Consider the following 27,651-nt stretch of genomic DNA (forward strand, 5'->3'; position numbering starts at 1 on the left):
TTTAAGTTAAATTTTAGATTCGTCCATATGGCCATCTTTACATCAAATCACAGCGGCATACAATCTTGACATTCTTTTTGGTAATTTTAGAAGTTTTTCGCTGGTTATTTCAAACCACGGTGCTTCAGTAAGTTCCAGAGCATTTCTGTTGACGTTGGGCACATTGTTCTGATCTTCCGATGTAGTTCATTCCACAGTAATTCTATTGAGTTGATATCGGGCGATTGTGGTGTCCGGATCATTACGTCAAGTTTATTTTCCTTGTTCTGTTGCTTCAAATATTCACGGCAAATTTTTGAAAAATGTTCCGGGTCGTCAGCATGTTAGAAAATAAATTTGAACCGAAAAAATATCGTTTCTAGATAACATTTACGGATGGTACTGCATCTGTTTCTGAACTATCAAAATTTATCAATTTCTTAGAAGCGTTGTACTTCATAAATACGACATAAAATAAGCACTACAATCATCATAAAATATTTTATTAAAATTGGATTCAAAAAAGAAGAAAGAAATTTAAGTGATTTTGACTCGAAGGATGAACTGCCTTATCAACTCTAGCTGAATTATGGAGGCATGCAAGAAATTTAGGAGCAAGTTTGGCCCCAAGGCGCAGAAAATTATGTTAGCATGGATCAGATAATGCTGACAGGAGACGAAATGATTGATGATCCGATTTTTTTTTATAAATGTTGAGGAGTCCAAGCTTAATGGGAAGGAATCAGAAGACGAATAATTGGAAACTGAACCTTGAACGTCATCTCAATTGGTCAAGCATGAAATGAAGCTCTTCGTGTAATTTTCAGCTTAAAAACGTTTTGTGTCAATGACTTTGTCGCGTTTCAACATATAAAAAATCTGGAAACGCATTTTGAAAATTGTGTTATTCGATAAAAGATACAAAATACTCGTCAAATTACCATTTTAGAGTTTCTCAACAAATAAATTATTTTATAAAATGCTAATAAGTTTGTTGTTGTACATTTTGTTTATTGTATGTAGTTCTTTAAATATATAGATTTTAAAATGATGAAAATTTGTTTTTTTTCTATTAACCAGACAACTCCCATAAACGGATAATTTCTTTGGAACTGTGCGTCTTCGTGCATTAGAGCTTTCGCTGTACATATAAATATATGCATAATAAATTATAAATAAACATATAAGATGTATTATGTGACATTTTTCACATTATTTTGTTGAATTTAACACCAATACTTTTGTTTGGATTATAATTTATATTACACTTAATAAAAATAGGAACTACGCTTTTTTGTTGCTTGTCCTGTTGTTACGATTTAGTAAACTTAGTACACATGCTAAGACTGGCGCATTAGATATATTTCTCCTTGGTCTTGAGCAGGACAAATTACAAATTGATCATCTAGGTAAACTCAAGATGTCATTCGCCAAATCATTACCGTTAACAATGCGATCACTCATGACACAAATTCTCGAGCCTGTTAAAGTTTCAAGCAAATTACAAGCTGCAATTTCCGCATAAGTGATTCCTCCCAACACAAACAGTAAGATGTTTCTGCATAGCAAAGGGTACCCTTTATCGTTCCTTAGAGACATTGGCCCGAAATTTTCCAATTTGGCTTTAATATCCTCCAGCGGAATTGAATTCAACAGCATGCCAGCTATTTGGGTTATAAGCGGTATGTACGCGCCACCAAACACGTAACTGGCACAGGTTGGGTGTTTTAGATTCACATTATCAGGATCTGCAGGTATTTGTCTCATATTTTTGGTATTTGTATAAAAATTGCTGGTGGTAAATTTTGGCAGCTTTAAGTTCAGTTTGGATGGAATGTTGATGGTTGAAGAACTCTGTGATGGTTCACTAACGAATCCAAGGTTTATGAGATTGTTCAGGGCGAAGCCATAATTGAACCCGAATTGATGTAAGAACTTCCTCCAAAACGATTTTACTTCACTATCAGACAGTTTTTGAGTGATAGAGAGTAGACAGAACAATCGTAAAGACAACAGCATGTCATTTTCAATTACTGTAATTTCCTCCAGGTAGTTGAGATTGGCGGATTTGTTGGTGTTTTTCATTATATCAATCTCCACTTCTTTTTGCTTCTCATATCTATGCCCAACTACGTTAATAATACTTTCAGCAGCCAATAAGTGGTTGGAGATGAAAGCCTTCCTGGATTTTGCCGCTTGAAGTTGCGTCTGTACATATCGCTTGATTTCATCAAGTGCCATTTCCTGAGAACTCATTTTCTCTTGTTTTAATTGCTTGGTTAAGTTGCTTAGTACCGAAGTCACTTCGGTGAAATACCGATTTTTAATGTCTCTATAAACAGGGTCCTGCTGACTGTTCAACGTTAGATTCACTGGCTGTCTCTCCCAAAGTGGTATACATTTATCATCAAGTTGCAAATCCTTTGAGGTTTCAGCGGTTTCTTTTAAATCACAAAGGCCCGACTTAACGGGGTAAACTTCACTTAACAAGCCTGAATAAACCCCTGGAGTTAGCAACGCACTAGGATAATCCACACTTCTATCTATGATTAACAGGGCTCCAAAATCAGAATCCAATTTATCAGTATCTCCTTTGGTTTCACATAGATCGTCGAACTGTTTCAATACCGTATTTGAATGGGCGCCTACAGAAATGATTACGTTGGGTTTTCCTGTAAAGTAATGAAAAGTGTTCTAAATTTCTGCATTTTTTACATTCCATTTATTGTTAATTTGCATAGTAGAAGGTCATGGAATTATCTCTTGATTCCATGGCATGCTGCTGTATACAGGTATCACCAATTCAAGTTGGAGCACAGAAATTACGTAAGTGGGAGAAGGATCACACAGGGTTTAATATGCTTTCGACAAACATTAGTGAAGTGGATTGAGAGACTAGCAATTAAAGAGGGCAGAGTCAGTCTAGGTCTAGTTACCTCTCTCATCGTTTCAGAATTTTTACTCATATAAATTTTAGTCATGGATTAAACTACTTTTGAATTTTTACTTATTTATAAATTATTATATTAGGTGTACAACTTTGCTTCCGCCGTTTTTGAATAGATGTATGTAGCGGTAAGTAATGATCGAAATAAATAACCCCATGTGGGCATGCAGGAGCCTTGGGCACCTGTTAACATAAACTCATAAAAATATTAGTCTATTTGTGTCTTCATCATAAAGTTATTCGCGATTGAAAATGTCAGTGTACGAGCCAAATTCTCGTCATTTGCGGGAGGTTTTACTTTTCTGCTTCAATATGAAGAAATCTGCTGCTGAGGCTCATCGAATGCATCAGGACATGTCGTGAGTGGTTTTAGCGCTTCAAGAACGGTGATTTTCACGTCGAAGACCAACATAGCGGTGGAAGAAAGAAGGTTTTCCAAGATGCGAACTTGGAAGCATTACTTGACGAAGACTCGTGTCAAAGTCAACAAGAATTGGCACAATCATTGGGAGTGACTCAACAAACAATCTCAAAACGCCTCAAAGACATGGGAATGATTCAGAAGCAAGGATATTGGGTGCCGTACGAGTTGAAACCAAGAGATATTGACAGGCGTCTGTTCGCTTGTGAACAGTTGCTTGCAAGGCAAAGACGGAAGGGATTTCTGCATCGTGACGGATATTGTGACTGGGGACGAGAAATGGGTTCATTACGATAATCCCAAACGCAAAAAGACTTCGGGATATCCCGGCCATGCTTCCACGTCGACGGCCAAACCGTCTATTCATGGTTCCAAAATCATGCTCTGTATTTGGTGGGATCAACTCGGCGTAATATATTATGAGCTGTTACAACCAACTGAAACAATCACAGGTGCTCTTTATCGAACCCAATTAATGCGTTTGAGCCGAGCATTGAAAAAGAAACGGCTGCAATACAACGAGAGACATGATAAAGTGATTTTGCAGCACGATAATGCTCGACCCCATGTTGCGCAAGTGGTCAAGAAATACTTGGAAACATTGAAATGGGAAGTCCTACCCCACCCGCCATATTCTCCTGACCTAGCTCCTTCTGATTATCACTTGTTTCGATCCATGGCACATGGGCTAGCTGACCAATACTTCCGGTCTTATGAAGAAGTAAGAAATTGGATAGAATCGTGGATCGCTTCAAAAGATGTCCAATTTTTTCAACACGGGATTCGTATGCTGCCCGAAAGATGGGAGAAAGTAGTGGCCAGCGATGGACAATACTTTGGATCCTAAAGGTATAATTAGTTTTTTACAATAAAATCGCGAAATTCGGAAAAAAACGGCGGAAGCAAAGTTGTACACCTAATACATTTCCTCATTATAGCATAACTTAATTACATTATTAATGAATATGATGATCTAATTTTGCTGATATTTGTTCATGATCTTTTGATGGGTCAAAGAGTGAGCAGTCAGCACTGGCTCTAGTCTCAAGACGAAATAAAATGATATCAGAAACTAAATAAATTGACCAGTGTAAGTAAAGCATGTAAGGAATTTCAACTTTAACCATCAGAGTGATTGTATTTTCCACAATTCTTATGTTCCAACTTAAACTGGTGATACCTGTATGTATTTTGTTACAACACCAAATATGTACCTACTCACCTACAACTAAACTAAGTTGCCACAAAGCTTTGGACAGTACTGGCATCAATCCAAAATTTTCATAAACAAATAGTGAGTTATAAAGCAGTGGCATTTCAAGGCTTAAAATACCAGCATCTAAATGTAATGGCATCCATTGGAAGGAATGTAATTTTGCAACGCTTTCTAATAGTCCATGTTCTTCCAACTCTTCCTCAAAAATGTGTAGGCTTCTGGGGATCACTATGATGTGGTATTTGTTGTTTGGGGGATTTGCTATGTCTACTTGGGCTCTGATTTGATCCACTACTTGGGTAAATATTTTGTATTCTGGAGGTATCATATAAAAAATTGGGGTATCTTGATAATTTACTGCTACAGACTCCAATTTGAATATTTTGTCAACACCTGAGCCTCTGAAAGTGGAGTTCTTGGTTAGAGTGGAAACAAATTTTTTAACATTTGTAATTAAATTGTAAAGGGGCAGATAAAGAGTAGCTGTACAAAGTCAGTTCCCACTATAAGTGGATATTGGAGATTGCTCAAAAATGGAGTATTTGGAAAAAATCAGTGAGAAATTTTGCACACTACTCAGCACTATTTAATTCAATTATGAATGGCTCTGAGTACCCAATACTTTTCTAATGACACTAATTTCTTACTGAATGACAAAATACTGATTTCCTCTGTAAAAATGACAATATTTTCGCATCCATTCCTTGAAAACCATTGAAGATCATAATAGGATATAAATGATATGATACATGATATATGTTTAAAATTTGCGGGTGGATGTAGACATGCATCTAAAAATGCCGTTTTTTAATGATTCCTGAAATCCTGGGACATTTGCAAAGCTTTAGGTAGACTATGGAATTTCCACTTTGAGGTATCATGCATATCTTCTAAACATATATCCAAATTACAAGTAAATGGCATACAGAGCAAATGTAGATCTATTAATAGGTAAGTACTGAATGATTAAATTTCCTTCAAGGAGTAGATTACTGACGATTCTTTTTACACCAAAATATCTTAGAAATACTTCAAAATATGTATCTTGAAAATACCTTGAGTGTCTACACCAAAATATGTCAGTAAATCACCCCTCGATTTTCATTCAGACCTTACATAGTCACTTACTTAAGCCATTGTACTCCACAAACTCTCTCCAATGGTTTAATTAATGATGGTTCTATTACTAAAAATTTTCTATTTGGATTTACAGAAAATATTTTGGCTAGTTGGGCTTTGGATATTTCCTGCAAGGAAGAAAGTTTCTTGAAGACATCCATAATATCTATGGATCTTGTGGTACGATTAAGTTGAAATGGATCAAAAACAGTTTGCCATTATTAAGTTATTAGTCTTAACATTTAAAGCTTAAAAATTCATAACACTAAATAAGAAATGTAAATATAAACAGAAATCATACAGTTTCTGTCAGGCCATTGTCAACGATGACAGACAGAAACACGCTCAAGTTCTCGCAATTGCACATAGAAGGTGCTGATCTGCAAATAACTAGAAAGTTCTCGCATTCAGAGTTTTCCTTCTTGTCGACAAGAACGTTCAACTAAAATTTATCTTTGCGAAATGGGAAATGAAAATGAAGGAATGAAAAGCACTCAACATAGAACTGAGAAACGCAAAGCAAATTAAAAACATGTAACTTTTCGTGCTATGCAACCATCAATACAAGCATTCATGAGCTTCGGCACTTCTACCTAGATGTCGCAACCTGTATTCATGTTAATTTTTTTAATTTTCATTGTTTTTTATGTTCATTGAATTCTGAATACCTATTCAACGCAGGTCTGTGAGTGCATCGTCACTGGTCTTGCAAGTTTTTTGTTTTGTTTTACCGTTTTTCTCGGATGGCACTGTTTTTTCACACGGGTTTAGTGTTTCCTAATTATCGTTTATGAATTTTATCGAAGGTTAACTACTTGAAACTGATAAATATTGTTCCCTTTATCAAATGTGTAATGATCGTTCGTCGGTACGTGAAAGTGAAAATTAAATTACCTAACCTTCTGTAGGTTGATTGTATTTGCAAAAGAACTTTGAGGAAGCTGTATCTGCAATAGCTCCCAGGATGACCTGAAGAGGAACTAAAAGGTAATATGTAGTCACAGTAGGCCTGTCTCCTTGTCAACCTATGCCAGTGGTGTAAATTAACGTAGGTACACTTTTTTAGAAATACATTTCTAGTAGTTTGGTATTAAGCGTGTAGCAAGTACCAAGCTGTCATAGGTGCGAAGCAAGTACTGAATTGATGTGTTTTCAATCGGTGCTCAAAACGTTGGTCGTTATGATCTATCCACGCATTAATAGATAGAAAGAAAGCTAAGAAACAGGTGATTTCCAGATCCAACATTTTCTTTTACTCAGAGTTATCTTCAATAAGCTGTAACTTATCGTTGCTTTTGGTTTGATTAATTAAGACAGGATATAGAGCACAAAATTCATACGTTTTATGTGTGCAATTCAGCAGGCCCTCCTTTTAGTCCTTTTTGACATATGAAGTAACATAACAACCCAGTGATAGGACATAGGACAGGTAATATTGCGGTCGGTGACTGTACTCTGCTGAAGGTCGTGGCTTGGTCGCGGGTCACGTGACGAAACAGGACCCTATTCAGGAGTTTTTAATTTAGTTAGATCACAATTACTATATGACTGAATTAACTTAGAGGTTTTAGCAAAAGAAGCAGATCCGGAAACAATCAAAATCAGAAAGCCTTCTGAATATTAATTTATCTAATTTATAAAGTTTCTGCAGAAATACTTGGCCAAGACAAAGTGTCTAATAGCAAAATCTATTGGAGAAATAGTGCAAAAATAATTTATTTCTTTCACTTTTTAATTGCCCCCGGTACTTTATCAAAATCTAACTTTTAGAAGTTTGTCATGATTATTTTATTTAATTATTATGAACATCACTTATATCTTGACAGATACAAATTAATGTAATGATTTTTCAGTTTTACTAATCTACTTTAAAAAATAGTGAAAATAGCACAATTTTCACTTGGTTTTGTGAAGTTCTATTTAGGAAGTGCTTTGTCTGATTTTTATGAATAAAAAAGTTCTGAAAGGTCAAGTCTTGCAGAATGACTACCTTCTTGTAGATGAACACTTATCTTGAAAAAACCTTTCTCAATGCCATGCAGCAAGCGTTATTTTTATTACTTTATTATATGTATTTGTATTTCTTATTTTATTATAGATATCATCATTATTTCAAAATTGTAATTTTAATGTCATTTAGTGGCTGTGGTGGATTTTCATTTTCTGACAGTTAGATATTGAGATAGATTACTAGATATTTTCAGAAAGTTATGATTTTTGAATTAATTATCTTGTATCTAGGAAATATCACATCCTGTTAAAACTGAATAAATTTTATCTGGAAAATAGTTTTTTGCAGAATCAATAGAAAGACATTAAAAGTTGAGTTTTCATAGTTGTGATATAGATCCTTTAAGGGTTCTGGACCATGTTTGAGAATATGTTTGCGGATTTATGATTTTGTGTACAAGAAAATTTACAGGGGTTTTCATAAAGTTTTTCTTTTTTATACAAGTCTCTGCAGTAGTTTTTGATTATATTTGAAAAATATAACTGAAACTCAGCTGATTTTCAATAGGTATTATATTTTCAGTGTTTTATAAGGCAAGGAAAACATATACTCATCATTTTTTCATTTTTAGAATTTTGTCAACTTAGCGACACATTTATTTTTTCTTAAATTCCTATACAACTAAAAAGATATTGTTTATTGAAAATCAAATTAATTCCAGCCATTGAGATTTTAACCTAATGGTGACTAGCTGCTGAATTTGAAATTTCTATTATATGTGAAAAGTAATTTCCCAATGCTTGCGACTAAACTGATGCTATTAAAAACTTTTGGTAATAATTGCATCAGTAATGGGAACTTATCATTTAGATTAATTGGTAATTCACTTAGAGGAAAATAGTCTAAGTTACTGGGAGTAAAAGCACAGAAAAGAGATACACAACAGGGCCTTTTGGCCTAAAATTCTCAACGATATTGTATTTTTTATGGCCGGTATTGACAACATCTTCCACAGTATCTCCAGCGTCAGTTGATGGGGAAGCTTCCAAACGAGCAGTCCAATTTGTCGCAGAGCCGGATTTAGTGAATTTATTTTACCTGAGATTATAGAAAAACACAAACATTTTTTTTTTGAATCACCCAGACGGCGCGGCAAAGTGCATCTACTGTCCCGGGTTACTGCTATGTCTAATCCTCCATCCTGCTATGAACTCATTTATTCAGTTATATTTATTCAAATAATTATAATATTTAATCAATGCAGTTTTTATTAAACTGTTAAGGTATTAAACGCATCCGGTGCAGCAAAGAAGTTCTGCTAATCGGTGCTTTTTCTGTACTCACCCATTCTGTTGTAATGTCTGTCTAATTGTAACGGGTGATCATTAAAAAAACCCTCGCAATAGACTGTGAACTGTAAACGTAGGACGTTGATTACCATCAAACATCTGACTGACAGCAGACAACAGATGAATTTATCCAAGACATATCTCTGATATTTCAACGTCTATGTGAGGTTTTTTGATGCATTTTGGGATCCCCTGTGTATTTCACTTATCCAATAAGATATTGAGAAATGGAAACTGATTCTAATAGCGTTTTTGCTGTAGAATCTAGCGGTGCAGGTTATTTTTTCTGCATAGTATTATTTAGCATCCATTAATGATAATTATGATTTTTTAGTGGATCACTCTATACGTTAATAGACTTATGATTTGTCTTATCAATTGCTTTCAAAATAGTAACATTTTTTCTTCATTACAAAAACATATAAAACATTTATTAGTTTGTGACTATTGGTGAGAAGATTCAAAAATCTATTAATATATAGGGTGTTCCAATATAAAAATCATAATTACAGTTAATTGTAATTAATGGAGTCTGCGCCAAAAACTCTATCACAATCCGGCTACATCCGGAAAATCTTGTTGGTTAAATGATATAATAAATACAGATAAATGGTTTTTAAAATCACCCTCTATCTACAGAACTAAGATGACGATTTCACTGGTAACTTTCGTTTCATAAAAAATCGAACGCAGGATTTTGCAAACCTTATATTTCTAACTTCTATAATAATTGACGTACCAGGTAAAACTATCGGATTTGATGTGTAATTGGGATTTTATGGCTGGGGCTTTATGAAATGTTTTGCGTTAACGTTCTGTTGTAAAATCGAGCTAAAACCTTTGGTAACTACATCAAAATTCATAATTTCAATATGATATGAGCTACTGAAAATTAATTTCCTAATGAGTTTTATACATGATTTTTTCTAATTTTGCTATCTATCTAATGTTGCTAAAATGTTAACATAATTAATTTTCAATTTTATATTTATTCCTCTTCCACCATCGAAACTTGACAAATCATGAAGTAAGAATTTATCAATATGCCTTCAAGATATCGAAAACTGCACGTCCCTTTGCTATATTTGTTAAAAAAGATCACAAAATGTTAGTTACTTGCCGTGTATATCACTTAAAGTGATCGAAAGTCGTGGAATTTATACTTTTTTTTTGTATTATGTGTTAGATTGTTTTAATGCACTTACTATAAATTTTGACTCGATTTTATCGAGAGAACTCGTTGTTAACCGGTACTTATCGGGTTAACCTGTCCCTTTAGGATATTGTAAATCACTTTGTACGGGATTATTGTTTATGTTTATTGTATATGTTTAAATGAAGAATGTTTCAAAGCTCAATAATGTTTTCCAAATTTGCCACTCGAATTCAACAAAAACTGCGTTTCAATATGCTTCTGTGTTTTTAAATTATGAATATATTAAAGTAGCTTATTCATTATTTATTAATAAAGCAGTTTATTCATTATTTATTAATAAAGCAGTTTATTAAATATTATGCCACTATAATTCGGAAAGATGTTGAGTCCTGAAGTAATAAAGTTTCAACTTGAGGCAGCAGTCAAGTGTACGGTAAATTTTGCAAATATTGCGTACGTATGAAGAGTTCAATAACAGAAATCTTTGCCGCTGGTCTTTGTGTCTTAAATTATCGCAAACAGGGGGACACGGAAAACGAATCCCATCAAAGTTAGAGAGTTAATTAAAGAAGCTGGATACTCTAGGAGAATAATTTAGACAGGGAAGAACTTCCTTCACTTCTCACGTCCCTCTTATAGTGACACACTAGTCTTATAGTGACACACTACTGGTTGATAGTAGTACAGATGTGGTCTTCCATAACCTAATGAGCGAGAATAGTTATGTTTTTTTGGGAATCGATGGAACGCTATCTCCATTCCCAGGGTCTTTCTCGTACGAGTACTGTCAAGAATCGCCACCTAGTTCAGGACACCTCTTTAAGAATCCACACCAATACAAATCGAATTGTAAAATGATGAGTCGGTGGGGAGAAAGTGTGAGTTTTCCACCTGAGCCGCAATGAAGCGCACGAACGACTAGAGAGAAACGAAATATGTAGTTATCTAAGACGTGCGGAAAGTGATACTTGCCAGCAGTTGAGTGCAGTAATGATTATTTACATAACAAGCAAAGAAAGTAACTTTCGTGTTAAAAAATTCTCTTGTGAGTTATGATATAGAAAATCAAACGACCCTTTAGCACATTTGTCAAAAAAGGTCGCAAAATTTGACCCTCTATGTCAAATACAGATGAATTTATTGAAAATCTCCGAAGTTACATTTTCTCGTTTTATGTGTTAGATTGTTTTGATGCATTTGTGAAGAATTTAAATTCGCATTTTATATTTTATAAAAGAAAACCGTGATTAAGCTTTGGGAAAATATGCAGAGCATTTTAAAAGCCTTGTACAAGACCTTTTGGTTTAAATATGAATGTTTTGCGACTCAATAATATTTTAAATCTTGTAGCTCCAACTCGCCACAAACTCCGTTCGTACGTACATGTTTTTACATTCTCGAGTTTCGCGCGCATCTTTAAGAGAGAAAAATCAGCATTATACTGGGCGATTTGGCCAGCAATTTATCAAATATTACGTAATAGGAATCCGCGTCGATCGGACATTGAATCCTGAACTAATAAAGTTTCAGCTTTAGTCAGCAGTCAGGTGTACGGTAAATTTTGCGAATATTACGCACGCACGAAGAGCGCAACAACAGAAATCTTTGAGGCCGTTCCGCGACTGCGACCCGTCATCATCATCGCCGACTCGAATCAGTCAGAAGAAACAAACTTGCGGGTTTGGACAAAGAAACGGGTTCGGTCATTCGCGATATCCATACCTGCTTGCTCCCCTTTCCTCCACGGTCCTGTTATATTTAATTGAACGGTTAAAAAATCTTCCGTAGTGGTGTAGAGGGGTCTTTAGCCGCGCGTAGTAACTTTTTAATCCCCTAATCGCTGATAAGCCGCGACGATTGGTGTTTGTTTTTATTTTTCTGCGTTTCTGTTTGACAGATATTTATTATTGCTGTATTTGGGCTCTCTTATCGGATTATACTTTTATTATCAGTTTCAGCAAAAGGTGGGTATTAAGCGTTTTTAACCTTAGATTAGTCGCTTTATTTAGACTCGATTTAAAAGTGAAGTGAGTAAGGGCTATTTTGATCTAAGTGTTTGTAGAGTTGTTTATTATAGGTAACGTATAGTCGACAGTCGTTCGTCAGAAAACTGTCAGAGACTCCACTGTCAAGTTGTAGCGAAACCTACTTTATCTCTATCCAGCCTGCAGCGTGACTTAGAAATACACAGTCTATTACGTTCCCCACCCGGTTCTTGACAAAGTTATCGGGAGATTGATAATTGGGACTTAAATCTTGCGGGCACTTAAAAAACGGGCCCGGCTGAACCACTGGTATCAATTCCTTTAATTCCGAGAAAATTCGCAATTTCGAGATGCGTAAGTTTTCCAACTAATTACGAGTTTTGGTACGTTTCCCCGAAGGCTTTGTAGCAACAAAACAGCTCCTATTCGACATAGAAAGAAAATTACGATACAGCCACTTATAAAAATTTCGTCCTTGATGTCCTTGAGGTCCGCCACGTGATTAAGGGCCTTGACCTTTGCCTCCCCTCCCTTGCGCTCGTGCTTTTACAGCCGCAATGTCTGGCCGGTTTTTCATGAGCCAGAAAAGGACAACGGGGCAATTTTAGGGGATGGCCGGTTGTCTCTTTTCCGGTGGGGCGAAATGGTCGATAAAGTGCATCGTACTATATCTGCGGTGCAATTCGGGGTGTGTTACGTTGGGTGGGGTAGGTTAAGGGTCTAGATGTTGTTGTATGTATTGCAGATGCACGGGATGATTTAAATTCGAGGGATTTCGCTTAAGTTAATTTAAATAAGAAAATGTTATAGAAAGCAATATTGTTGGAGTAAAAACAGGGCTTTGGTCTGAGTTTTAAAAAGGCTTGATTGGGATGAGGCCTGGGTGGTTAAGGCATATAAGCTACAACACTGATTATGTATTTACCACACTATTAAATTAAGTACGACATTATTAAGCTAAGATAACGAAAATCTGAATTGAGAACTTTAGCTAAAGGTTGGCCAGTCCTGTTTAGGGATCTGAGTGCCACATTATGTTCCATTGCATTAAGTAGGTATTGAGTTGGGCTGGAAAGTTAAAACAAATAAACTGACATAGGAATATTGGACTGGATAAGTGGTACTACAGTGTCCTTTTGGAGGTGACATTTATTGCCCTATAGGGCGCGGGCGTGACACCCATATTTAGTTTAGAAAATTTGTTCCAGCAATAGAAATAGTAGAAAAGTTATACAATCTTTTATAACTGAATTTTTTAATCGATTTTCTTCTTGACAATTCATGCCCATCAATTTTTTCGAAATTTATTAATAATTTGATGGTACCCTGATTAAAAATGACGTCATATACTCGTGTCCTATTGAACAATGACAATGTTGCCAAGTTTACCCTTCTAATATATACCAGATTTTTCGGTTTTCAAATGTCATAAGTACTCTTGGAGGTACTTCAGGGACGATTCTAAGTAATACTTCCTATGAAGGATTGTTTTTTTTTTTTTTTTTGATAATGGTGAATGAAATTATGAATTCTCTCATCTTGTTTCATTATGAATCAAATTAGACATTGTTAAGGCCGATCCTCGTATATCCCTGTTGGATATAATAAATTAATTGTTGTCAATTTCACATTCATCAATCAATCATCAATTCAGCATTAAATTCAAATTGACGCTAATATATTTTCCATAAATGTCAAAATATAGGAGCGCCGGGCTTAGCAAAGCTTAACTTATTCATAATGAAACAAATAGGCCTTTGTATCTTAAATTGCCGCAAACAGGGGAACGCGAAAAACGGACCCATCAAAGTTAGAAAGTTAATTATCGAAGCGAGATGCTTTAGTAGAATAACTGAGGGAAAGATGGCTCTTCACCTCTTTCTTTGAGGTGCAGTGTCAAGAATTTCCATCCAGTTCAGGTTTTCCAGACAATTAGAAACCTGCACCAATGCAACTCGTGCTGTAAAGTGACGAGTCGGTGACGAGAAAGCATCAGTTGTGCACCTGAGCCGCAACGGTGCATTCGAACGAATCGAGAGAAGCGAAATATTTATTTGCCTAACAAATGCAGAAAATTATGCTTGTCAGCAATCAACTCCGTAATATTAATTTATATAACGAGCTAAAAAAAAGTAGCTCTTAACGCACGAGTCTGAAATGTTGCGCACGAGCTTCAGGCGAGAAAGATAATTATACGTCGTACTTGCGCGTTATATACAATATTTTTCCCATGACCATGGATCACGCGAAAAAAAATAAAACAGTTCACCCAAGCGGCATTCGAACCCAGGTCAAATCAGCGAAAGTCTGACATTACTTCAACTTCATGAATGCAGATCTGTGCACATTTAATAATGGCCGGTGAGGCTATGCTTTTAACACTTAGCGACTTGTAGAGCGTAGGCAAGTCATTGCTAGGTTTTACTGTAGGCTTGTTGAAAAATAATACAAAATTATGAATTTTTACACATTCCTACAAAAGTAACCAAACCGACGTTATTGATAGCCAAGATCGGCGGAAAGTAAGATTAGATTTCGGATTAGACAGATTGGATTTAGAAAAAATTAAAACGGCATATAACAATTATAACGCTTAGTTTTTTCGGTTAACGAACAAACGTGCAGAATGTAGACATGTGTAATTTATGAAAAAGTAAGTGATTCATACAGGGTGTCTGCCCAATGTGATTCACTAACGCTCTAAATTTCAAGGCCTGCCTGGAAGTCGCTGTCCACATAAAATAGCTGATTTCTTAATAATAATAATGGACTAATTTTAGACATTTAGAAAACCACAAATGTTCATTAAGCGGGTCTAAGCTGATGAAATTCTACTGTTATCCTGTGAGTAATACTACTGCTGGCGAGCAGCCTTCGGCATATGACGGCAAACAAAAAATGATCATAGGACGACTCAATGCCATCAGCCTCATCCGTACTCTCCAACGCAAAAAACCTTATCTGCCCCTCCGCTAGTTCCCTTTCCCCATCTCACTCTATTAGCATTTATAATGAGACCGCCGCGGTCGACCTTCCGAGGACACGTTAATAGTCCCCCCTGGCCCCTCTCAACCAAGCCCATCCATTGGTATCACCATTCAATGCTTTATTCGTACGATCGTTGTTCTACCATCTCATTGTACGCTTATGACGAGGACATGGTTTTGTTATGTGCGGTTTAATGATACCTACTATGAAGTTTGTTTTTCAAATACATATTAACTCATATTTGCATTTTCCTCTTAAGACGGATTGTTGAATTACTAAAATTTTGGCTATAGCTTACTGGACAATTTTTTTACATTATTTGATGTATCTCAAAATAGACGGCTTGGAGTACTACTTACTAGAGGTTTTTTTTTATAACGGACGGCGGCCCTTAAGCATCTTTTATGGGACGATATTTTGATTATTTTCAACAAAACGGGGGGGGGGGGGGGGATTTAATTTAGTTAAAAACGATATCCGCCATATTTAACAAACTCTTTGTGGCACGTGGTGCATATGAGCATAATTCAAAGAAAATGCAATAAGTATCATATTTCAAACTTCAATCTGTATTTCGAAAACGTTAAAAAATGATAAATGATTATATTATTGGGTATTTGTGTAACTAGTTAGGAAATTCATAGTATTATGTAAGGAGTGGACTTTAAAGAGGCAAGTAAAATGAGTCCCCGCGCTATAAGATGAGTTACACAAAGCATAATTTCCTAATGAGATTCTCGCACGATTTTTTTTCTAATTTTGGCTGCCGCCTACCGGCATAGGCCATTTCAGCCCAGCATGATCTGATCGACAGCGGCTACATTAATTGAAGGGTCAATATTTTTTCGCCCTTGTCAATTGAATTCTTATCCGGGACACTCTGTATGTTTCCAATGTATATTATTGGCGGTAGTGACTTTGTTAATATTATATAGAATTATCACAATGATTGTTGAGACGTTAATTGAAAGTGTGGAAGAAAATATGTCTTTTCATGTTGATCATGATGCCAACACTTCATGACTTCTCTTTATTTTAGGGCGAGCAATCTTAATAACTCCTCTCAAAATCTGACGAACTAAAAAAATTAAGAAATGTGACTATAATAAATCAAAATTATTTGGTAGTCAGGTACGATATGGCTACTAAGGAATGTAGCTAAAAAAACTTACGCCGAAGGTGCGCAATACCTTCAGCGGGGTATTCAGTACTATGGTGGTCTAAGTGCACCGCGCCTAATCGACCGTTCTGAGCCGATCTAAGGCCTCTTAACGTTTGAGCTATGCCCACTGAAGCTTCAGAGCACTTGAGCTTTTCCATAACAATTATGTTGCCATTACAAATATAGTTAATTTGATATCAATGGACTCCATTTGGAAGGCTCATGATGAGCTAAAGCTTAAGTTGAGCATAACTTAAGCCTGATTTATACAATCGATATATGCACCTATGTTAAATATTCTTAGAATTAAAAGATTAATCATCTATATGATACAGGATTTTATATTTAATTTACAAAAGTTTGATTGTGTGAGTTGACAATTTATAAGATGGTGAGATAAGTATTCTTACGCAGGTCACATACACAATGTCTCTTCTATAATAGAAAAAGTGGATTAAAATATGCGATTCATAAAGTTTATTGTCGCACACGTTGAATTACAAAGCTCATCGCTTCGCTCCTCGTTTCGTAAACTTGTACTAGAGTGACAGAAAACTTGTACCTTAATATACTATTGTGACTTATAAAGTAAATTAAAACGATCTTAAATCTTAAATTAAATGATCTAAAAACGTGTTTTGCGCACACGCGTGTACTTTGCACACACTCATATAGGCATCTAAATTAAGCGTTTAAATTTTCATACGGTAACCGCAGAGACACGTTAACGTTTATTTCCTGTAGTCGTAGAAATTTTCATGAATTTTGTATCCTTAGAAAATTCAGGGCATCAGTGCAATAAGGAAATGCATATGAAAATCCTTTTTCGCTCTCGTGACACTTTGTGTCACTAAACTGCGGTTGTAGTATAACCTGAGGACTGCCCGTTTAAGAATGTGTTATCTCAGAAACGGTGCCTCTTAATGGCTATAAACAAATATTTAACCAGTTAGGAAATACGGTATATATAGGTATTATTTTCTGAGTGGATTTTTGAGGGCCAAGCAGTGAGCTCTCACAGAAAGTACCGATAAAATAAAGTAGTTTTTCCTAACGTAGATTACTTTATTTTTTGACAATTTCTTGTATTAAAAAAATGTTGGCATAAAAGTATTTCGGAAACGATGATCTGAATGCGATTGATCCCCATTAGCTGATTCTTAATCAATTAGATTGGTGGGCTAACATATGGATCAATCCGATCAGCTAGGATTCAGTCAATCGGATTGATTGAAAATTAGCTGATCGGATTGATCCAAAAGTTAGTCAGTCAATCCAACTGGTGGAAAATTAGCCGGCCAGGGCCAATTTTACCCAGATCACGGTTCCCCATATAAATAAAAAAAGACATCGCAAATCGACTTTGTGCATTTTCATTTGGGTATTTTCTGGGTTCATTTTTTCGATAAAAAAGAATCTTATTAACTGGAGTCCAAGCGTGAACCTAGTTCTTTACACTATCTTATAAGAATTCCACTACATTTTCTATGCAAGACATTAATGTAGGTCATATCCCAGTACTTCCAGTACCTCACGAAAAGCGTAAAAATACATATTTGCGTACCTGATGGGCACATTAATTCCTTTGCATTGCCCCTGCTCAATCCTTGCAGGTACAACTTAGTTACAGTTTTGTTCTCGTAACAAGTTACATCATCATTTTCGCGAGATACCCGAAGTCCGGATCTGCCCATATAACGTAACGGGACGTTGTACTCTCGTCGCTTCAATTCACCTAGGTGGTCGTCTTTATTTGGTTACTAAGAAGAACGAACTCCTTAACAAATTCAATTCGTATGGTTGATTTGTAGAAATGCTACATACGGAGACTGGTGGTAGAGACTACTCCCCTTTAAGTGCTGTTTACAAATCTATGGTATTTAGTAATTATTGCTTCAGCGGCGTGTTGACTTCTTCAATCAAATTTCTAAGTTCGAACCCAGAACGGTGAATGGGACACTTTACGATTCGAACCCTTCCATTTAGTGCGTCCATTCGGCCCGTACGGCTGATGCTTACCCAATCGACTGTTCTGAGAGTACCAGAACGAAACCCCGTGGGAGCTAGCGTAGCTCGAAGAGAGTTCAAAGTGTACGAAACATTACCTTGCATACCTACGCCACTGTCGATTCAAGGTAGGCCTGCATTTCTATCTAGGTGGCTTGGAATGCAGCTCGCGATCTGGGTGGAGTACTTTGAAGGGTCATGACACCATATAACATGGCTGCCACGGCGTCATAGCATCGAAACCAAACACGTCGATACCTACATGTTAATTTACCAGTTGCCGTGGGTTACCACACAGTCATTACTTGGAAAGACTCATTCTTTTTGTTTTCAGGACTTGTTCGATTATTGAATGGTGCACCTTAAGTTCAGGATGCCTTGAGGTTGCTTTGTGCAGGGCAACACCCAATTTTGTCATCGGTTCAGTTGTCGCTGTCAAGCCTCCTAATTCTGCGTTTTCGTCGTAATTTACACCAAATTATGTAGCGCATTTAATAATTTTTAGGTCAATTTTAATGCCCACCTATATGCCGAACGTTGCTCGTTTAGGATTATTATTGTTTATTTCGAAACGGATCTCGAAAAAAGCCAATTTGCAACAGTTGCCAGTGTTTCACGTTTAACCTTAATATTTATTCACTTTTCCTTTAAGTATACATTTCAAGTACTGCTCAAGTACTATTGCAAACGGTTTCACATACGTTCAATTAGTAGTTCATTATTACATGTATCGAAATTGCTGAAACTCAGAAACCCCAGTCGGCTTTCAGGTTTTCAGTTCAGTTGTAGGGTAACTGATCGACCATCGATTATATGGATTGAAATGCCTGAAACTCGGAAACCCCAGTCGGCTTTCAGGTTTTCAGTTCAGTTGTAGGGTAACTGATCGACCATCGATTATATGGATTGAAATGCCTGAAGCTCTGAAACCCCAGTCAGCTTTCAGTTTTTCAGTTCAGTTCAAGGGCGGCTGATCGATTGTTGATTGTCCGCACACTTTGGATTTTTTTGATACCTCTTAAGGCAGTCGAGTAACGTCCTGTCTAAACACAGATAGAAAAAAATAGAAAAACCTCAAAGAACCGGTACAGTTCTTAAAATGAAAGTCGCGTGTACTTGACCTTGCGACCATTATGTGAGAACGTTACATAGCGATTTAATAATAACACAGCTAACAAGCCACAGCTAATCTAGATCTTAAAAAATGTATTGTTTGAATAAGTAAATTCACTACTAGGAAAGATTCTGATGAGAGCCAAAAATATCTACTGTTATTTTCTATGATTGCATCTTCAAAGGTTAGTTCTGGTCAAAGTTTATTAACGAATTCTGGGGAATATGAGTTGGATCGTGGAATTAATGGGCAATTAAGAAATAAAAACCTTCAGAGTTGATTCCACGCAGTGAAGTGAGAAAAAGTTTTGAGATATTTAGTTTTCATAGTAGTATACAGGGTATCGCTCTGGAAACTGCCACGATAGCTTATAGGGCCTAGATTATACAAGAACTAGGAAAAATATAACCAAGAAAATATCGAAAAATTGGTTCAATGCTGAAGACATCAATGGATACTTAACTACATTTTCAAGGTACCAGACCAATTGTATATATCTAAACATTTTTATTTTCAGTGAAACTACAAGCTACGTTTTAGTCGAAATTTTTGAGTTCTCTTTGGAATTCTAATAATTTCTATACAGTGAGTTTTTTTAAGGCGCAATCGGATTTTATGGGTTAAATTTTAATCTTCAGGTTCAGTTTTATTACTGTTTCAGCTATGAAACTTGATACAAGAAAGATCTGAAATCTTAACTTTCAGTTTAATTTACCTTATGGATCAAAAAAGTTAGTATAAATACCTAAAAAAACGGCTTAGGTGCAAATGGAGGTTACTTCGAACAATAAGTTTGAATAAATCAATTTTTAGCACTTAGTTTTGCTGATTACTATTAAAATCTATGTTTCTGTAGTTAATTCGTAGTTTTCAAATTCGCATTGTTCTAAACATGCCACAATACGTTTTACACGCTAGAAAATATGCCATTTTATTCAAATCTCCTAATAAAAAAAATCATATACACACCGTTGCTGTGAAGTAGTTATGACCCTCACTGGTTTGAGTCATAATAATGTGCTTCACAACCTTGGTGTATAATATGCTATTATGTTTAATTTGATTATAAAGGGCTCTTTAGGGTACTATTTTGTGGTCATAAACTGTTTCATTGTGGATCTAGTACGATAAAGTTATATTTTAGTAGAACAAAGCAAGCAGCAAATGTGTTTGAATATTAACTGACGAACATAAATCTTGTTTAGCAGGTTATTAAGGTACTTCAGAGGTATATTAATTTTTTACTTTAAAGCTACATTATATTAGCAAACTAACATGAAATTAGACGTAAACTGTTGTATGTAACGCGTAAGTAATGAGGTTTTATTCGACTCATCCACTTATGGACTTGATTGCAAGCTCGCTCGGCCATAAACTAATTCGTCTAATAAAACCTTCTGTTAAGTATTTATTACGTAAATAACTATTGTTGAGTACTTTTGCAAGCTTTTAAAAGATTACAAATTTATAAACTAAACGAAGAATTCATGATACGAATAATCAGTGGCGCATTGCAAATAACTTTACTATTATAAAAAGGGTCTTGATGGGCCTGACCCCAGGGAAAGTAACGCCATGTGGATTTTCACAAAGATGTGTGAAAACTATGGTGGAGATTAAAAAGAGCACTAAACATTTTATAATATTTAATTTCAATTTAACACCTCTCAGCTTAACATTTTTATTAGATCTTAAACTTTAAAACCTTGTATCTCAGTCTTGTGTCAGTAGTAATTTACTGGCAGCGTATAACGTGAAGAGCTACATATACCAGGTGATTCAAGGTGGTTCACCCTTATTACTTTTTGTTTTTAAACTTAGAGGATTAAAATTTAGAGAGAAGCTATATGAGAATAAAGTCGATTAATTGACATAAAGTGCGTTTATTAAGTACTTCCGGTTTAACCGGAAATGACCTCAACTTTCGATTTTTTAATGTAATGCTCTATAATGTTTTCTTTTTTGGAATTTAAAGGTCAGTTTTAGTCTAAAAATACGTCATTTAAAAAAAAATTGTGATTTTTTCATGTCGAGCTGCGCCACTGAGGTGTACGTATTAGGCTCAATTTTAAGTCAGAATTATAGCGAAAAAAACTAATTTGTCATTTTATTGAGTACTTTTTCGTTTATATATAATTTAAATGCTGGAAAACAGTTTTTCCCTTTTATCTTCCGTTTTTCAAATGGCAACATGCGGCTCATTGCGATTTTCTAAAAGATTATTTTTTTCTTATTTTTTTTTGTGATAACAAACACAACTTATGTTGTTTTAGAAATGAACCGTTACTTTTTTAAAAACATTCAAATTTGGAAAAAATACGTTGGCCGTGGAATACGTCATGTCTGTCTTCCAAATGACAGAACAAAAGAATAAAATTTTCCATTTGTTGAAATTTTGCACAGTGGTGAAAACGCAAGCGAATTAAATTATAAAAAAATGCAAAATTATACCAAAAGTGAAAAAAAATTATATGTTCTTAGTGTTTGAAAAATGTCGCCAACAGCCTTTCGATGCTGCGCGACCACTATTTTAAAAAATTAATGATTAAAGTGATAACGGGAAATGTTAATGAAAAAGGAAACTTTATTATCAGTGAAGATAAAGAAAACGATGTTTTAACTATAGTTGAAGTTAATCCAAATACATTAATTCGTGAGATAGCTCTAGACTGTGGGATTAGCTATTCGTCAGGGTGTCGAGTTTTGAAAAAACTTCCGTATTCTTGTGGCTATTAACAAGTAATTAATTAAGATGTTCAAAATGACCACCTTGTTGTTCTCGGCAAGCAAAAGTATTTTGAACTGTTTTCTCATAACGTTGTCTAATTCATTTTTGGCGTATTATTATTTATCGCTCTACGAACTTTTTCTTCTACTTCTTCCCGATTATTAGAAGGAGTGGCGTAACCTTGTGCTTTAACTGTACCTTAAACAAAAAAATCAAGAGGAGTCAAGTCGGGCGATCTACAAGAGTTTATACAGATTATTCGTTTAAATTGGTTTAACTTATTATTTATTTACTATTTATTTATTTATTGTTTAATTACCTAGGTGGTCATGTGATTGGCCCATTAGTACCAATCCATTGATTTTCAAAATTTTCTTGTAAAAAGTTTCTTACTATAAGAGAATTGTGTGGAGGAGTACCATCATTCTATACATAAAATAAATACTAAATCGTTCTTGTAGGGGCAAATTGCCTAAAAAAGCCGATATTTCTCCATTTAAAAAATGTAAGTATCGTTCCCCTGTTAGCTGCCCATCGAAAATTATAGGATCTACAAACGAGCATAAGAGTTCTGTAACTATTTTGCTCTTAAGCTTCTTAGTAAAATTTACCAACAATTGTCCGTCCTAATAATCCTGGCTAACAGTTAAAGCCAAACTGTTCTTGATTACCGTTTATACGATATAATTCTATCTTCAAATGTAAATTATTTTGAGACCAATATCGCGTATTGTTCCGGTTGAAGGGTCCGAAATTAATAAACCTGCTCTCATCAGAAAATAATATTATGGAAGGAAATCGTGGATTTAAGTTCAAATTTTCAATAAACCAGTTGCGATATTCTAATCGTCTTTGATGATCTTCCGGATATAAATGCTGGTGTAGTTGTTATTTCTATGACTGGTATTTATGTTTTTTTCAAAGCTCGACGCACTGACCAATAGCTAATCCCACATTCTAGAGCTATCTTACAAATTGATGAACTTGGATTAACTTCAGCCATAGTTAAAACATCGATTTCTTTATCTTCGCTGATAATAATGTTTTTTTCTTCATTAGCATTTCCCGTTTTCATTTTAATCACTAATTTTTTAAAATAGCTTCGGCTTGGATGGTTTCTAAGTGGAAACCTTTCCGCTTAAAGTCGCGCAGCATCGGAAGGTCGTTGATGACATTTTCCAAATATTAAGAACATATAATTTTTTTTCACTTTTGGTATAATTTTGCATTTTTTTATCATTTGATTCGCTTGCGTTTTTCACCACTGTACACAACTCCTACAAGTAGAAATATTTAATTCTTTTGCTTTGTCCTTTGGAAAGCGGCCATGACGTATTCCACGGTCAACGTATTTTTTCCTAAATTTGAACGTTTTTAATGAATTAACAGTTCATTTCTAAATGAACATACGTTGTGTTTGGTATCAAAAAATTCAGGACAAAATAATCTTTTAGAAAATCGCAATGAGCCAGTGTGTTGCCATTTGAAAAACGGAAGATAAATAGGAAAAATTTTTTTTGGGTATTTAAATTGCTTATAACCCAATAAAATGACAATTTTTTTTTTTGCCCCATAATTCTGACCTAAAATCGAGCCTAATACGTACACCTCAGTGGCGCAGCTCGATATGAAAAAATCACAATTTTTTTTTTAATGATGTATTTTTAGACTAAGACTGACCTCTAGATTCCAAAAAAGAAAAAAATTAGAGTATTACATTTAAAAATCGAAAGTTGAGGTCATTTCCGGTTAAACCGGAAGTACTTAACAAACGTTCTTTATGTCAATCAATCGACTCTATTCTCATATAGCTTCTCTTTAAATTTTAATTCTCTAAGTTTAAAAACAAAAAAGCTGTAAGGGCGAGCCACCCTTCTTAAATCACTCAGTATATTTAACGAGTAGGATGTTTAATTAAATACATATTTTAAAACAAGGTTCTCTGTACGTTAATCACTATTATAATAGATAATTTATTTTGTATATAAACACAAAAAATCTAGTTATTTCTTGTGGTCAGGAACTATGGTAAATAAATTTTTGAGACATGAACTTTCTGAACTGACAACTTAATGCAGAATCCAAATATTAAATAGAAATGGGTTATTTCTATAAAAAAAAATAAATAAAATTCACTTCAAGTATTTCGAGATTTTTTTCTTTTAAGGGAGTAATTTTGAGGACATCGGAGGCAACCTTTTGACGGGAGAAATATTGGTGGCAATATTTTACCGAAGAGCTGCCATATATTAGTATCCCTATGATATCAAGTTGTCGTCAGAGATGCATCATCAGAGTCAGAGTTGGCATCAGAGTTGGCATAATCAGTACATATAAGACGTCGTGTTATGGTAGCGTCGTTTCTTCGCATTTCTCCACCGCGGATTAATATTTCATTTGCCAAAGAGCGGTCAAAAATCTGATACTTTCATTCAGTTGATTGACCTGTTCTATTTTTTAATATTCTATGACGAACGGCTTCCGACGTATAGCGTCATTATCTGGACACTCCATAGATACCTAATACTCGACATAGGTAGGGTAACCCTGTATCTAAGTAAAATGATTCTAAATATCTACAGAGTGTCGCTTGTTCTGGAATCAGGCCCCCTTTTATATTCTCAATATTTTCCGTTACTATTCGTTCATTTCGCTTAATTTAAGTTCCTTTCTCAGCCAGAAACCCTTTAGGAATCTTGTACCTTATTCATATTTCAGTCATTTTTTAGGTATTTGCAAGAGTATCGAAGAATGCATGCAGTTTTCATTTAACTGAGCTAAAATTCTTTTGATCTTCCATTTTAGAATTTTCCAAATGTATTTTACAAATTATCTGTTTTCATTAATATTTTCACAAGTTATTGTAAAATGGTGGGGAGATACGAGTTAAGTTTAAAAGGCGAAGCAAGAAACCTAAAAGTTTCAAAATTAAAAGAGACAATTTACATTTTGAAAAACGAATATCCAGTGGCGGAACATGTAAAAGCTTGTAAAAGTAAAAAAAGTTTGACCCTCGAAAAAGATTGCAGCGATTCTTATACAGGGTGTTCCACCCCAGCTAGAACGTTCGATAGCTCCCAAACCAATGGAGATACAAAAAAATTATTTCATAAATTGTGTTTCGATTTAATTGCTGCATATTCTAGAATTATTTTCAAATATGGCGGACTTCCGTTTATACCGGAAGTTGGCACTAACTTACTTATTTTAAATGGAACACCCTGTATATTATTACATTTTTGAATTCCTTATTCAAAATGAATATCAGTTCATTAAGCATATGGAAGCATTAATTCGTACCATTCACAAGTTATTAGACAATTTATAATAAAATTGACGTATGCATAACTGAAGAAAAAGTCCAAAATCAAGGAAAGTAAAAGAGATAAAATTTTGGGGTTTCTTTCATTTCAAAGAGCAGAGAATAGACTACTACAACAGCTACGATTTTTTTATTTATTGCCTAAAATATCAATTTTCTGATACTTGTCAAATGGAAATATTCAACCACCAACAACTTCAGTTTTTCCAATAGAATGATATAATTATTTTTTGTCTATCCGACGCAGAAAAAAAATATCTCTCATTTGATATACTATTATTAATAAGTATTCTTAAATCAATTCGCAACAAGAATATTTTTAAGGGGCAGCAAAAATGATGCAAAAAATAAACGGTTATCTAAAGAATGTCAATGGGATTTCAAAGTACATGTTCAAATTGTTGACCGTTATTTTCAACGCACAACTGGACCCTGTCATTAAACTGTTTGTTAATTTTAATTAATTAAATTTAATTAATTTTAATTTTTTTAAGTTGTTGGTGGTTGAATATTTCCATTTGACAAGCATTAGAAAATTGATATTTTAGGCAATAAATAAAAAAATCGTAGCTGCTGTAGTAGTCTATTCTCTGCTCTTTGAAATGAAAGAAACCCCAAAATTTTATCTCTTTTACTTTCCTTGATTTTGGACTTTTTCTTCAGTTATGCATACGTCAATTTTATTATAAATTGTCTAATAACTTGTGAATGGTACGAATTAATGCTTCCATATGCTTAATGAACTGATATTCATTTTGAATAAGAAATCCAAAAATGTAATAATATACAGGGTGTTCCATTTAAAATAAGTAAGTTAGTGTCAACTTCCGGTATAAACGAAAGTCCGCCATATTTGAAAATAATTTTAGAATGTGCAGCACTTAAATCGAAACACAATTTATGAAATAATTTGTTTTATATCTCCATTGGTTTGGGAGCTATCGAATGTTCTAGCTGGGGTGGAACACCCTGTATATTGTGTTAAATGTTAATGAGGGCCAGTATGAGGATCTAATAAATGATAAGAGATATGTGCATACATGTGCATAGGTTAAATGGGAGAATAGTTGTGCATTGAGGTGGAAGAGTTTCATGCTGCCAGCAAACTTACAATAGGTATTTTTCCAAAACTACTTACGGAACATACTAAAATAAATATTCCCCGTCTGATAAATGTAAGCAGAAACTTCATATATTCCAAATTTGCTGAAGCTCCGGAGGATCAATTGAAAAGGAAAACTAATTTTGCGGAATTCCTAAATGAACGGTTTTTGTGGACTTATTTCGCGTAAGAACTTCTTGTTAAATTTTTCACCTTAGAAATACTATAGCGTCACTCAAGCAAAGCTTAGAATTTAATACATTGAAAAGTAGTCAGTGTGCTCATACTAAAGTGAGCGCCACGCTACTTTGGACTCAAATGGGCGTGGCGCTCATTTCAGTGAGGAGCGCGAGCCCCTTGGTCTCTAGTACGAAGCAAGTTTGATTGTTACCGCTAAGTTTTAGGATAGTTCGTATAACTACTTCAGCTTTAACTCTTTACTACCTACTCTTCCTTCCTGTTACAGATCTCCTAAACTCATCCCAGTCTCACTCGCCGCCCTGAGTATACCTCATCCAAGGGACCAACTATAATCATATTACGGATGAAACCCGAAACTTTTTTGTAAGTATGTCATATAGCACGAATTTATATTCTGAATGTCCACCTCGCAGAACCACCTAGCCCCAAAATCTCCATTAAAATCGATTTGGTTCAGTCACAGCATTCAGGACCTGGACGCGATTATTGAAATGCAATATTACCTAACCGCAACAAGTTAAAAGTCCATTGTTTTGGACCACCCAGACCACACTTGACCTCGCCTTAAGTGCTTGTCGTACCTATACGCTGACTCTTTTTATTTTCAAAAGCGCGTAGGTGGTTTTGTGTTTATGATAATTTGTATTTTTAGGTGAGCTGAGCTGTTTTGTCTTGGTGCGTGCAGGCCTCGACTCTGCATCAGTTTTTAACAGGTTCAAATGTGTCATATCACTGTCGACGGTAAAAAGTCAGAGAAACACATGCGTCTTCTCTGATAGGCACAAACGCATTATTTTATTTTGCAATTAAAGCCTTTATACTGCCGTTGAGGGTAAAGCACGTATAACCCAAGGCAAACTGCGTCCGGTCGTTGGAAAAAGAAGTAATCAAATGTTAGATAATA

General features: G+C 35.0%; 2 protein-coding genes across 4 annotated transcripts in view; one reads left to right on the plus strand and one right to left on the minus strand.

Moving 5' to 3' along the window:
* Positions 1–4: 4 nt before the first annotated feature.
* On the minus strand, positions 5–6,009 carry Vps33B (vacuolar protein sorting 33B). Its single transcript, XM_066406836.1, has 3 exons — positions 5,692–6,009; positions 4,570–4,964; positions 5–2,651 (listed from the first exon to the last, which is right to left on the minus strand). The coding sequence occupies exons 1-3, from the start codon at positions 5,841–5,843 to the stop codon at positions 1,381–1,383; spliced, it is 1,818 nt and encodes a 605-aa protein (XP_066262933.1). The 5' UTR covers positions 5,844–6,009; the 3' UTR covers positions 5–1,380.
* Positions 6,010–6,355: 346 nt separating this feature from the next.
* Positions 6,356–27,651, plus strand: part of Hr39 (Nuclear hormone receptor FTZ-F1 beta) — a 37,487-nt gene continuing 16,191 nt past the window's right edge. Inside the window, exons 1-2 of one of the 3 annotated variants that reach the window (XM_066406999.1) lie at positions 6,356–6,669; positions 27,013–27,110. The gene's annotated coding sequence lies outside the window, so the exon portion shown is untranslated. Of the gene's footprint in view, positions 6,670–11,783; positions 12,103–27,012; positions 27,111–27,651 lie in introns of those variants that run through there. The other 2 variants (XM_066407000.1, XM_066407001.1) reach the window with 2 other exon arrangements.

This window comes from Euwallacea similis, chromosome 3 (genome assembly GCF_039881205.1).
Source record: "Euwallacea similis isolate ESF13 chromosome 3, ESF131.1, whole genome shotgun sequence".
Taxonomy (NCBI): domain Eukaryota; kingdom Metazoa; phylum Arthropoda; class Insecta; order Coleoptera; family Curculionidae; genus Euwallacea; species Euwallacea similis.

Coding starts and splice junctions, on each gene's coding strand:
- Vps33B (XM_066406836.1), bottom strand. CDS start 5,843: ATGGATGTCTTCAAGAAACTTTCTTCCTTGCAGGAAATATCCAAAGCC. Junction 4,965..5,691: donor TGTGGAGTACAATGGCTTAA/GTAAGTGACTAT, acceptor CTCCACTTTCAG/AGGCTCAGGTGTTGACAAAA. Junction 2,652..4,569: donor GCAACTTAGTTTAGTTGTAG/GTGAGTAGGTAC, acceptor ATTACTTTACAG/GAAAACCCAACGTAATCATT.